This window comes from Pelophylax lessonae (genome assembly GCF_965119305.1).
Source record: "Pelophylax lessonae genome assembly, chromosome: 2".
NCBI lineage: Eukaryota > Metazoa > Chordata > Amphibia > Anura > Ranidae > Pelophylax > Pelophylax lessonae.
The window spans coordinates 538,202,208-538,216,510 of NC_138769.1; the positions used below are offsets into that span (position 1 = coordinate 538,202,208).

Here is a 14,303-nt window from a genome sequence, read left to right on the forward strand (position 1 = left end):
TCTACATTTTTTTATTGGATATGTTTATCGTGCAAAAAATAAAAACCGAAGAGGCGATCAAATACCACCAAAAGAAAGCTCTATTTGTGGGAAAAAAGACATACATTTTATTTGTGTATAGTGTGGTACGACCGCGTAATTCTCAGTTAAAGTAAAGCAGTGCCGTATCGCAAAAAATGGCCTGGTCATAAAGGGGGGTAAACCTTCCGGAGCTGAAATGGTTAACTGTTCTCTCACTAAAAAACAGGAGAGAAGGATACCCTGGGACTTTGAATTGGGGTGAACACAGAGGGGCCAATGAATCAATTTTTATTGAAAATGTAACAATCATAATATAGTTGACCACATGTACATACATGAATAAAAGTATGCTTGCAAGTACAGTAAACACAATGCATAATTGAATTGGAGCATTATAGAACTCGAAGCGTATCGTGAGAAACATGCTCACTTCTTCAGGAGTATATGCTCATCTGTTCTCTCACTACCACGTCCTGTGTCACCTGCCACCATCACTGCTTCCACTTCTGGCTGGCTGCTACTCCTTCCTGTTACACCTCTGCTACATAACCATAACGGTTGACTAGAATGTTCACTTGTAACCTAACCACAAGGGTTAACTTGTTTATCGCATAGATACTCTTCTCCCCTAAAGGGTTAGTTCACCTTTACCAAAAACTGACTCTGTAGATAAGGAGCGATGAAGGGCCTAATTTTATGGAGAAAATCATATGTAGAGTCACTTCTTGGACGGCATAGAGTATTGTCACTGAAATACAAAAATCTCATTATTATCATAGCTGGGACTGGTGAACTGCTGCTGTGGGGATTTACTATCTGCTGTTGGAGAAACTGAGCCATATAGGAACTGACCATACAGAAATGTAGTACAAACTAAAAATAAATCTTTGTAAATATAATTTTTTTCATAATGGTAAAGCGGTGAATCTTTCTAATGTGCCCAGTCTGGCCATTCTAAACCAGAGTTCATCCAGGAGTATCTAGGGATTCCTTGAGCTGTGGCTGTTTGACCTCCCATCTAAAGGTGCCTGCATAGTTCCACATTCAATGGTACTTGAAAAAGACAGAAGCTTGGCCCCAATAAATTGTTTAGCTGTCTGTAAGGGGTTGCATTCTTTTCACTTACCCTAATGTAAGGACATTTTTCCTATTGACTCTCTTCCCATTGAATTCATTTTAGTAAGGATTCCCTTAATTCTTTTAGGGGTTCCTCTTGAGTAATAAGGGTTGAGAAAGGCTGACCTAGTCTATCACTAGACAGCAAGTTTCCAGATGTAAGCCATTGTCAATCACCAGAATATAGACATATCAGCCTGTAAAGTCACAGGCTTGAATGGTAGGCGGGTGGTACCTCTTGCATGTTCCCTCCTTTATTGGGTGCCAAGTGTGAGTTACATAAGAGGCCTACCCCAGGGTGGGTTCTTTGGGTTATGCCAGGCTATGCACAGGGCCAACACTTTGCCTGAAGGCTTGCTTACCATTGCCCGGGACCACGTGGGGACCACTGTTATGTTAAAAATCAAACATTAAGTCAGTCCCCCAACTCAGAGATGAGACACTTGTGTTGTATGTAGATCTCCTCCAGAAGATGTTGTCCCATGTCCTTCACACTTGTACAGGTGTATATGTTGCATTTGGAGGGACATGCAGAGCCTATGCCCACTCTACTAGTCAGTGTTCCTCTTGCCTTTCTGTACCCAGTGATCAGGACATAGTAACGTTAATCTTCTACCAGTGACCGACAGAGACAGAGAGCAAGGGAGGGAGCAGGACACCAAACACCCCTCATTACTGGAGGAGCTGTCACCTAATCAATGACTGATTGCTGTTTCCTCCTGTGGTTACCCATTGCAACTTCTTTTTCTCAACCTTGCATTGCAGTGATGTTTCACAGACCCCAATGTGCTATTTCAGACCCTGATTCCTTAGAGAGCGATGCCAGGATACCACATGCACCCCTTGAGTAACTTCAGACCAGACCTCCAGCAATTGAGTTACTAAACTTTTGGCAGAACATGTATAATATGCAGTAAGATCCCTTCCCTAACTAAACCTAACTGTGGCTGTCCAAGTACCTGCACAGGTGTAACATCTTAGGGAGACATCCAAACTGAAGTTAACTCAAGCAAAGGAGTCTATGCCCCTGCACGCATTGTGATGGTTTGCCATTCTAAGCAATGGCCAGCAAGCTTCTTAAGGCATAGTTCTGAGTTCCCATGCATGCATTCAAAGTCCCCTCCCCACCCCCACGGGATCCAGGTCTCCTCCTTTTCTGGACCCCAGAGGAAAACCCACAAACACACAAAAAAGCGTTACCCCTTCCTTCCCAACCTGGGCAGCCTAGTGGACTGACTTAAAAAAAGTGGGCAACCTGCCTACACATCCTCCTGGTTGTGAACATAACACACACAATGTACAAAAGTCTAAAGTGCACTAAATAGGCAGATAATATAGACAGTTTTTTAGTGCAACCAATCACTTTGTACAATAACAAAGTAACAGACATGCATAAGTCTAACAGAGATCAATTATATAAAATGTAGTTCAGGATTGGCCAGATGAATGGGTCACCAGGTGGTGGGGTGTTTTCCGATGACAAAATGAATGTTGGGGTAGAGGGGACCGGGCTTGATGACCTCCACTCTGTGCATGTAAATATGCCGGCCAATGCTGATCGCCTTATACAGGCGAACAAACTCTGCTTCAATGTGCTCGTTTTGATGCCTTAAAACTTCAGAGATGCTCATGGATGTAAATTCTCTCTCAGATAGTGCAGCTATAGATTTTGGGCCACTCTACCTCTAACTAGAGGAACAAAGCCTCTGGTACATAGGGAAAACCACGGCGGTGTTTCCCCCACACATGGGCGTCAAAGTAACATTATATTCGGGCCAACCTGGTGATCCTGGCCCAAAAGTGGACTGTGCCTTGTTGCAGGTAAGCATCTGCTGGGTGCCTGTACTTGTGGCCAGTCCTCTCAACTGGTGCTGCCTTGGGTTGAGGAGATGTCCAAGAAACAGCCAGATAAGGCACACTGGGCTATGGTGAAAGTGAAGACTCCTCGTCGCTGTCGAACACCAGCGCATCCCACAAGATCCCCCTGGGTGGCTCTGGGAGGTCTAGCTGTATAGCAAAAGAGCTTGCTCTTTGCTAGTGGGCACTTCCTTTAGTGTAGTAGTATCCAGGGGGGGGAGGCTACGGAAAAGAGCCAGTACCAGGGAATCCAAGATGGGCAGGTCAGTACTGTCTGGGGGGACTTTGGTAGATGAGTTCAGAACTGGCAGCAACCTTGTCCAATATGGTCTTTAGGAGAAGAGCAGGTAGAGATCCAGCTTTGGGTACACAAGACATCAGCTCGACTCTGGGTTCCATGGGGGAGGCCATCCCAGGAGAGTCTTATAGCCTTGGCCGAAGGATCTTAGCAAAATCTTTTCCCCTTGTCTACCAAGGTACATTTAAAAACCTTCTAGTAGTCATAGGGTTAAAACAAGCTAATGAATGCTGCTGCAGCTGTGAGCTTGGTAGTGTATTTTTAGACCAGGGATTCCCAAACTATGACCCTCCAGTTGTTCAGGAACTACGATTCCCATCATGCCTAGTCATGTATGTGAATGCCAGAGTTTTACAATGCCTCATGGGATATGTAGTTCTGCAACAGCTGCAGGGCCGTAGTTTGGGAATCCCTGTTTTAGACAATTCCTGGCATTCAAGTAAAAGTGATCCGGGAGGTTCTAGAACTGTTGAATCACTTTTTTAGGACTCTAAAGGTGCCCCTCTTCCCCCCCCCCCAGCAGCAGTCCCCACCCACATGATTCCCAGGGTACCTTGTTCCTCCCTGGAGCCTGGAACACCAGTAAATGCACCTCTGTTTCCTGATCTCCTCTCTGAGTAATGAGCCCAAAAGTGACAGGTATTACGTCACTTCCGGGTTTATAGCTTTAATTCCCCAGCTATTGAAATTGACAATGAGGGACAGTCTGAAAAGTGGGTGTAGCTAAATTGTGCTGATTATTGGATGTGCCCTGGGATGGGGAGGGGGCACTAATGCTCTGCAGAGAGAGAGGGGAGCACTGGCGCTTTGAGGAGAGGGGGCACTAATGAGGGGGGCTGAAAGAGATAAGTGGGTCTGATTTTAGGGGAGCTGGATCTTCTTTATGGTAGAACTAGGCAGGAAGCTTACTGTATGTAATAGAATGGAGTTTTTACAAATGACTGTACTAGTAGGGCACAGATGCAGAAATCACCTCTTTCATGGCTTACCAGCAATGGTTGCAGCACTGCTCAATGATGATTTGGATGGAGGGAAGAAGTAACAGTGTGCCCAATACAGACACCACATGCAGGCAGCGCAGCACAAGAAAGTCCTCCACAAACACAGGGATCCTGTTTAGGGGCAGAATAGGGGGAGAGGAGGGGGAGTGTCTACATCATTTAGCTCCTCACTGCAACCAGTGTGTGCAGAATGGGGCTTACCTGCGATAAGGGACCAACCGGAACAAGTGCTGCTGAGGGGCTGAGGGATAGATAGAGAGTCGACGGATGACAGCTAATTTGTGGGACGCCGGGACTCTGCTCAGTTTCTGGTACAGTCCCGCAATATCTGGGACAGTTGGGAGGTATGATTTGTAGCAGTCTGTGATTAATTAGCATCAGCGGAGGGCAGGACAGACATTGGAAGCCTAATAGTCTCAATAAAGAGGACCTGGTACCTGCCCATGCTATCATAGCACATAGTGGGGATTTGGGGAGCCATGTCATCTGCTGGTGTTGGTCCACATCAAGTCCAAAGTCAGCGCAGCCCTCTAGCAGTAAATTCTAGAGCACTTCATGCTTCCCTCTTCTGACCAGCTTTATGGAGATGCTGATTTCATTTTCCAGTAGGACTTGGCACCTGCCCACACTGCCAAAAATACCAATACCTGGTTTTAAGATCATGGTATCACTGTGCTTGATTGTGGGGTATTGTCAAGAGGAAGACGTGAGACACCAGACCCAACAATACAGATAAGCTGAAGGCCGCTATCAAAGCAACCTGGGCTTCCATTACACCTCCCGCATGCCACGCAGCATTGATGCAGTAATTCATGAAAAAGGAGCCCTAACCAAGTATTGAGTGGATACTATACTGTACATGGACATACTTTTCAGAAAGCCAACATTTCAGTATTAAAAATCCTTTTTTTTTTTTTTTTTTTTATTGGTTTTATGTAATATTTTACTTTTCTGAGATACTGAATTTTGGGTTTTCACTAGCTGTAAGCCATAATCATCAAAACTGAAAGAAAGAAATGCTTGAAATAAATCACTCTGCGTGTAACGTATTTTTATAAAATATGAGTTTCACTTTTTGAATTGAATTACTGAAATAAATTGACTTTTTGAGGATATTCTAATTTTATGAGATGCACCTGTATATAAAGAAAATCATATATATCCAAACAAGTGCTTCCACCTCTTTACATTTATTTCACAGAATATGAACTGTTATGTGCAATACAGTCTATTAAAGTTTTAGTAGTTCATGCATCCTGTGCTCAGTGCCTAGATGTGGATCCTTCAATTCTCCTGCTTCCTTTTTTCAACCACTTCACACATGCACTGTGCTTCCCTTTAGGGTGTTTCCCCACTCACCGGAGGGTTTTGACCCTATAACCTCATGGCTATATGAGTCTCAACCAGCTTTTCTGTTGTTTCACTTCCACTTGTGATATGTGGGAATCCTTCTAGGGCTCCAATGATAAGCCGCCCCACTTGCAGTTTAACACTACAATCCAGGACTTATTGTACTCCACATATGTCAGAGACAAAGAAATCCAACATAGCGTAATACCGTTTATTGTTAAAAAACACATGTGTACAATTGCATTCACTTGATAAAACAAATTCCAGACTTCAAACAAAAAACAATCCAAGCCTGGAAGTGCCGCCATTATGTGTGTTCAAAGGGCCGGATGTGACGTCGCCAGAACTGCATTCTATGTACATTCTGGCTTGCCCAGGGTATCTTCAGAAACTTGGTTCCTGAATGGTTTCTATTGCGTGTGTAGCACCCTCTAGCGTGCTATTAGTTTAGTGTAGGCCAATTTATTGGCTCATTGTAAGTGTGAGTCTGGAATTTTGTCAGGGATTTTTTGCAGGCCAAGCTGGATGACTGATACAGGCAAGTCTCTGGTACCTCCCCCTGGGTCTGGAAATTTGGAGAAACTTCTAGAAGTTAGTAGGCGGAGGTCAGGAGGGTGAATCTGCATATTTGAGGGAACTTGGCCAATCCCCAAGCAAAATGTCTTGGCAGGGTGGCTGAGTCAGCCCTTAAATTTGGATGAATCATGCTAGCAGGGGAGTGGGGTGGAAGATAGAGTTCTGAGGAGCCGGTTTGTGGCCTAGGAGGAATCTCAAGGAGTCTCACCTGAGAAGCAGTGGTAGCAAGGAGGACAGAGTGAGTACATCAGCACACCCAGGGATTTTTAAGGGGAGAGACTGCCACATGTAGCAAGCTTTCTTAAAGGAAAGTGTTGTGCTAAACCCTTTTATCCTCACCCTGGGAGATCTTCAGAGCAGCCAGGAGGGCTGGTAGTGCCTGCAAGCAGTGGAGCTGGGAGCAGATCTACACAAGGAGAGTATACACTCCTGCATGCAATTTGCCTCATTTTGTTTTGTTCTATCTCCAAGAGGGACTAAGAGCTTTTAGTCTGTAATGGACTTTTGCTACTGATCCACTAAGGACTGTGTGAGGACAGGAATAAAAGGTATTTACTGCATAAAGCAAAAATGCATAGTGAATAACACATAAAATAGGAGTTAAACTCAATTCACAAAGGGAAATAAATAAATAAATGCACGTGATAAATCCCAGCATGCAATAGTTAAGGAACCAACAGCCACTGGCATCCTTATCCACGGAAGATTTTACCCCCTTCCTGACCAGGCCCTATTTTGCGATTTAGCACTGTGTGACTTTAACGGACAATTGCGCGGTCGTGCGACGCTGTACCCAAATTAAATTGACGTCCTTTTTTTCCCACAAACAGAGCTTTCTTTTGGTGGTATTTGATCACCTGTGCGATTTTTACTTTTTGCGCTATAAACAAAAAAATAGCGACACTTTTGAAAAAATAACAATATTTTTCACATTTTTTTATATGAAATTCCCCAAAAAAACCCAGTAAAAATCAAAATTTTTTAACATTTTAGGTCAATTTGTTTTCTGCTACATATGTTTGGTAAAAAAAAAATCACAATAAGCGTATTTTGATTGGTTTGCGCAAAAGTTATTGCGTTTACTAACTAAGGGAAAGATTTCTGTAATTTTTGGCGTTTTTTTAACGAGTAATGGCGGCGATCTGCGATTTTTTTTGCGGGACTGCGACATTGCGGCGGACAGATCGGACCCTTGACTGACATTTTTGACACTTTTGGGGGTACCAGTGACATTACTACAGTAATCAGTGCTATACATATGCACTGTTACTGTAAAAATGACACTGGCAGGGAAGGGGTTAACTTTATTGGTGATGCAGGGGTTAAGTGTGTCCCTAGGGGCGTGCTTCTTACTGTAAAGGGGTGTGGCTAGTGAGGTAACCACAGAGACATACAATCCTACATAGCAGGATTGTATGATCTCTGCAGTTAGATCAGGGAGAATGACAGGCGGCTTTGTTTACATCAGCCGCCTGCCTTTCTCCCTCTCCACGGGGAGATTGCGAGTGACCGGCGGACATCGGGTCCGCCGGTCACACGCGCGGACTTGTTAGGGAACAAGCGGGGGCGGGAGTGCGCCTCCGGCGGCGCGCGCTCGCCCCCTAGAGACTCTCAGGCTGGCGACGTAGTACTGCGTCACTTTGCCTGTACGGGGCTGACCGCCGCAGTAAATAGTCGTGCGGCAGTCGGCAAGTGGTTATAGAGGAAGTAAAGTATTTGTTCTTCTTTTTTGTTACCTGAAAAATAAAGGCATTATGTGCTAGTTTGCATCGCATATTAGCACATTATGTGACACTTACCTTCAAACGAAGCCCTCCTCGTCCCCGCTCGAAGCCGCATCCATCTTCACCCGTCAGTCCGCGGACTCTGGTTGTGCTACAGGCTGGAGCAGCATGACCTCACTCCTGTGCATTGCCGCAAGATTTGCTGGTCACGGTGCAGGACTCTGAAGAAACAGGATGGGCGGCTGTTCCTCCAGAGCGGATGCGCCAATTACATTATTGGCCCTGTATACAGTAAATATCTCCTAAACTGTGCAAGTTTAGGAAATATTTACAGTACCTATATGTAAACCTTATTATAGGCTTACCTATAGGTATAAACACACAAGGAGGGTTTACAACCACTTTAACAACCAGTAAAAAACATGTGGGGGTCTGCGGGCAGAAGGCTTATCAGATTCTTTAACCACTTTACCACCGGAGGATTTTCCTGCTAAAAGACCAGGGGTTTTTTTGCGTTTTTTTACTGCGTGACTTTAACGGACAATCGCGCGGTCGTGCGACGCTGTACCTAAACGAATTTCACGTCCTTTTTTTCCCACAAACAGAGCTTTCTTTTGGTGGTATTTGATCACTTGTGCGATTTTTTGATCACGCGCTATAAACAAAAAAAGAGCGTAATTTTTGCAAAAACAACAATATTTTTCACTTTTTTTTATGAAATTCCCCCCAAAAAAAATGTAAAAATCTAAATTTTTTAAAATTTTCGGCCAATTTGTTTTACGCTTCCTATGTTTGGTAAAAAAAATCGCAAAAAGCGTATTTTGATTGGTGTGCGCAAAAGTTATCGCGTTTACTAACAAAGGGAAAGATTTTTGTCATTTTTGGTGTTTTTTTTTAACGAGTAATGGCGGCGATCTGCGATTTTTTTTGCGGTACTGCGACATTGCGGCGGACAGATCGGACCCTTGACTGACATTTTTGACACTTTTGGGGGTACCAGTGACATTACTGCAGTAATCAGTGCTATATATATGCACTGTTACTGCAAAAATGACACTGGCAGGGAAGGGGTTAACAGTATTGGACAGGGAGGGGTTAAGTGTGTCCTAGGGGCGTGTTTCTAACTGTGCAGGGACAGGTCTACTAGTGTAAAAACAAAGATCAACAGTTCTACATAGTAGAACTGTCTGATCTTCACTTTTACACAGGGAGAACTGACAGGCGGCTTGTTTACATAAGCCGCTCTGTCTTTCTCCCGCTGTACCGGCGATCGTAGTGTGACCGACGGACATCGGGTCCGCCAGTCACACTCCCGCACTCCTCCGTGAACGAGCCGAGGCGGGCGCGCGCCTCAGCGGGCGCGCGCCCGCCCGCTATTGGCTCTGGAAGGAGTGACAGGCGAGCGACGTAGACCTACGTCACTCTGCCTGGCCGGGGCCGACTGCCGCAGTAAATATACTGTGCGCAGTCGGCAAGCGGTTAAGCCACCTTTAACAAGGGGACCCCCAGACCCTGCCCCACCCCATGTGAATGGGTATGGGGTACATAGTACCCCTACTAATTCACCAAAAACAAAAGTGTAAATAAACACGGGAGGAAGTTTTTGACTAATCCTTTATTAAAAAGAACAGAAATAAAAAAAATGTCCCCCGGTGTAGATTTAGCCTCAATCCCAATAAATGCCGGCTGCCAACCCAAAAAAAAAAAAAAGGTCCAATGAGGGCTGCTGCTGAATGACAGCTCTGCTTCCTCCTGCCGCTAAATAAACTAAGGGACGAGACCAACCAGTGATGTAACCCCTTTGTGATGCCATTGACCTAGCATGCTCCAGTCCATGATATCAAAAGGGTGAGCTGTCATTCGACGGGAGCCTTTGTCGGGTGCGGATCTCTTTTTTTCCGTGTTTGCAGCCAGTGTTTATCATGATTGACGATGTTGAGGGCATTTTGCCTGGTATGGTTTGGGAGGGGGTGCTCACTCGTCCCACTCTTTTCCTTACCTGCCAGGCTGCATGCTCGGATAAGAGTCTGGTATAAATTTTGGGGCAATTATTTGTCTAAAATTGGGGCAATTTAGTCGACGAAAACGTTTTAGTCGGTTTTAGTCGACGAAATTAACACTGGTCCTGAGAACTTTCAAACAACATTTGTCAAGTCATCGAATGTAGTGATAATTTTTGTACAAATGTTCAATTAAATGTTCCTTCAAACATCTACGCCTCTGCTTCCCTGGTCATCAGCCTTCCTCTCTGTGCCAGCAGTGGACTGTACCTCGGCATCCTCACGTCTAATGCAGGGTTTTGGACTCTGCACCTTAATATGTGAGAGGACCTTTACAGTCTAGAAGGAGGGGAGGCTTGGGTAAATAAAGCTCCTGCACCTGATCCCTTACATATAAACAAGCAGTGACTCTAGAGACTACATTTTTTTTAAATTTAATACATTATTTGTGTTAAGATAAAAAATGTCCCACTACTTGTCCTACCCGCCTCCATCCCTAAACACTTACATGACTCCGTATTACTGAGTCACCGACAGCAGCAGGAGCCATAGGCTCACAATTCCTGTGAGGGAGCGGGGTGTGGCTTACCTGCACTGTGTGTGTCTACGGATGTACACAGCCCCTTTCTTCTTACTTCCTGGTCTCATAGGAGACACTGAGAGCACCGGGAGCCATAGGCTCTCAATTCCTGTGAGGGAGTGGGGGCATGGCTTACCTGCACTGTGTGTGTCTATGGATGTATGAAGTAAGAAGGAATGACCGCACTTCCGATAAAATTCAAAAATGGAATGTATTTATTCCACATCAAACGAATGGCAAAATATAAAACATACACACTGTGAGAGCAGGACAAAACGGTAGACGCGTTTCACGACTAGATGTGTCACTTACTCATTATTGGTAATGAGTAAGTGACACATCTAGTCGTGAAACGCGTCTACCGTTTTGTCCTGCTCTCACAGTGTGTATGTTTTATATTTTGCCATTCGTTTGATGTGGAATAAATACATTCCATTTTTGAATTTTATCGGAAGTGCGGTCATTCCTTCTTACTTCATGTGATTCTGGATTACGGATCCGACCGGCACCTGATTCCTGCCTCACCTGGAGCGGTCTCCCCAGCTTGGACTCTGCCTGTCTATGGATGTACACAGCCCCGCTCCTCTCACTTTCTGGTCTCACAGGAGACACGGAGAGCAGCAGGAGCCATAGGCTCACAATTCCTGTGAGGGAGCGGGGCATGGCTTACCTGCACTGTGTGTGTCTATGGATGTACACAGCTCGGCTCCTCTCACTTTCTGGTCTCACAGGAGACACGGAGAGCAGCATGAGCCATAGGCTCCCAATTCCTGTGAGGGAGCGGGGCGTGGCTTACCTGCACTGTGTGTCTATGGATGTACACAGCCCCGCTCCTCTCACTTTCTGGTCTCACAGGAGGCATGAAGAGCAGAAGGAGCCATAGGCTCACAATTCCTGTGAGGGAGCGGGGCGTGGCTTACCTGCACTGTGTGTGTCTATGGATGTACACAGCCCGGCTCCTCTCACTTTCTGGTCTCACAGGAGACACGGAGAGCAGCAGGAGCCATAGGCTCACAATTCCTGTGAGGGAGTGGGGGCATGGCTTACCTGCACTGTGTGTGTCTATGGATGTACACAGCTCGGCTCCTCTCACTTTCTGGTCTCACAGGAGACACGGAAAGCAGCAGGAGCCATAGGCTCACAATTCCTGTGAGGGAGTGGGGGCATGGCTTACCTGCACTGTGTGTGTCTATGGATGTACACAGCCCCGTTCCTCTCACTTTCTGGTCTCACAGGAGACACGGAGAGCAGCAGGAGCCATAGGCTCCCAATTCCTGTGAGGGAGCGGGGCGTGGCTTACCTGCACTGTGTGTCTATGGATGTACACAGCCCCGCTCCTCTCACTTTCTGGTCTCACAGGAGGCATGAAGAGCAGAAGGAGCCATAGGCTCACAATTCCTGTGAGGGAGCAGGGTGTGGCTTACAAGCACTGTGTGTCTATGGATGTACACAGCCCCGCTCCTCTCACTTTCTGGTCTCACAGGAGACACGGAGAGCAGCAGAAGCCATAGGCTCACAATTCCGGTGAGGGAACGGGGCGTGGCTTACCTGCACTGTGTGTCTATGGATGTACACAGCCCCGCTCCTCTCACTTTCTGGTTTCACAGGAGACACGGAGAACAGCAGGAGCCATAGGCTCACAATTCCTGTGAGGAAGCGTGTGTGTGTGTATGGATATAGAGTTGGCGGGGTACCGCCAAAGGGGAGGTAAGGGCTGGCTCTGTGCACAGGGTAGGAAAGTATAATTTTATTTTTACATGTTAACAGATATATGGTAGAATTACTTTTCTATTTTTAGGGGAAAAAAAACAGTTTTCATATGACTTTATAAATGTTATTTATTTGGAGGCAGGCAATGATGTAGCTATGAGGAGAGTCCAGACATGAGGGAAGGGGCAGCACCCTAGGGATGAATAGAACTGCTGTCTCCTTCCCTGACAACACCTGAAGCTCCACTAATATGGAGGAACATTCCGAGTCTGGCAGTGAGAATGGAGCTGTGTGTATAGAAGGAGCATTCCTGAGCTGAGGTGGAATCCAGTGACCACACAGGGAAGGAGGGAGTGGGGGGGGGGGGGGGGGGGGAGAGGAATGGCCCCCATGCTGGGAGGAGGAGGTGGGCAGGTGGCTGGGTGATTGACAGACACAGTCACGTGGTCCTCTCCTGTCCCACACAGATCTCTGAGCTCCATCTGGGGGGATCAGACTGGGACCTGCACTACACAATGGCAGAGAGTTCGGAAAAAGTTCCTATAGCCCTAGCCGGACCTGAAGATGTGGAGCAATGCCTTCCCCCAGTGAGTACCAACCTACACTACCAGCCTGACAACTTTTAGCATATGAGGATATGAACATCCACTTGGAGTTTGTCTGTGTACTTTGCTATTGATGTGAGCCAAGCAAGATCTATATTCCCTATGTTTCTACTTTTCTATTTAGAATAGTGTTTCTGTTATTGTGAACAATACTATCTGTATCTTTTTTCCCCACCCACAGATCAGAGCAGCGTGGAACTACAAGTCCCAGCAGGGTGGATTGGTGCAGTGGTCGGGGGCGCCAGGCTGTGTAGGTGGCACCTTATCTAGAACTATGAAGTCAGCAGCAGTGAGAGGAATAAAATGGGATTATATGGAGAAGGGATGATGCTGTCATTTTCCCTCTCCCATAGGTACAGAGAGATGGGGATTAGGCGGAAGAGACGTGGGATTCTGGAAGGTGTTTGATTTGTGTTTACTTCCAGAAAAAAAGGTTAATTAGATCATTTCCCTGCATACCTGCAAAGCTGGAGATTAGTGCGGCACACTGCTCTTATTAATATATGAACAGGCGGTGCTGGCAGTCCTAATGTGAGCCACATTATCACAATGTGACAAACATGCCATGGTGAAGGCTGATTATGGTCATAGAATTGAAAATCCACAAGTAAGTTTGCAGGCGTGCTGCCAAGACTGCGCAAAGTCCTTTATAGCGCAGGTTCCCTGCTGGTGGAGGCTTCACAGGAGAACTAGGAATGGAGAGGATGGGGAACTACAAGTCCCAGCCAGCCTTCCTTGTTACATGCTGACACTACAATCTGTGATGTGTCAAGTCCTGTCTTCTCCTATTTTATGTAAAATATAATAGTTCCACCATCCGCTTATAATAATTGTTCAATCTATAAAAAAAGATACCAGCATAGCTTAAAGCTCACCACACACATTGCAATCTGTACAATCTCCATAAAGATGGCCATATGCAGTCTAATTATACAAATTCCTTTATGGTGACCATACACGCTCCTGTTTTTATTTTGTAATCCAATTGATCTGCGATTCAATCAAATCTGCAACAAACTGAATAGTAATAACTTCCTCTACGATCAATTTGGACTCGATTTTTGATCGGCCAGTGATCAGTTATCAATCAGCAGCACTGGGATACTTTGTTTATGAATTGTATTTTGATCAATCCTACTATGAGATTACGTCCCAGCTCACACATATGCGATGCGGGAACCCTGCGAATCCCCTGCATTGCATTCAACACGCAGGCAGTTCACACTGCCATGTGCGAATCGCTGGGGGTGTCGATACAAAGTTAACGATGCCCCCCAGATCAGTTTGCATATCGCAGTGCGAACTGTCAGTTTGGACATGAATTGGATAGAATAGGTGTAAACACGCATGCGATCCGATTCTGGTACGGACCCAAAAAAGGGTCCTGTGCGAATTTGATGCAAATTCAGCCATACGATCTGTATAGCTGAATTTGCATCACACAGACATCGCATGTGATTTGCAG

General features: G+C 45.8%; 1 protein-coding gene across 1 annotated transcript in view; it reads left to right on the forward strand.

Annotated features, from left to right (window-relative positions):
• Positions 1-12,676: 12,676 nt before the first annotated feature.
• The window catches only part of CNMD (chondromodulin), a 132,879-nt gene continuing 131,252 nt past the window's right edge, over positions 12,677-14,303 (forward strand). Inside the window, exon 1 of the mRNA XM_082245036.1 lies at positions 12,677-12,820. Coding sequence (XP_082101162.1) covers positions 12,749-12,820 — 72 coding nt within the window. The 5' untranslated portion in view covers positions 12,677-12,748. The remainder of the gene's footprint in view (positions 12,821-14,303) is intronic.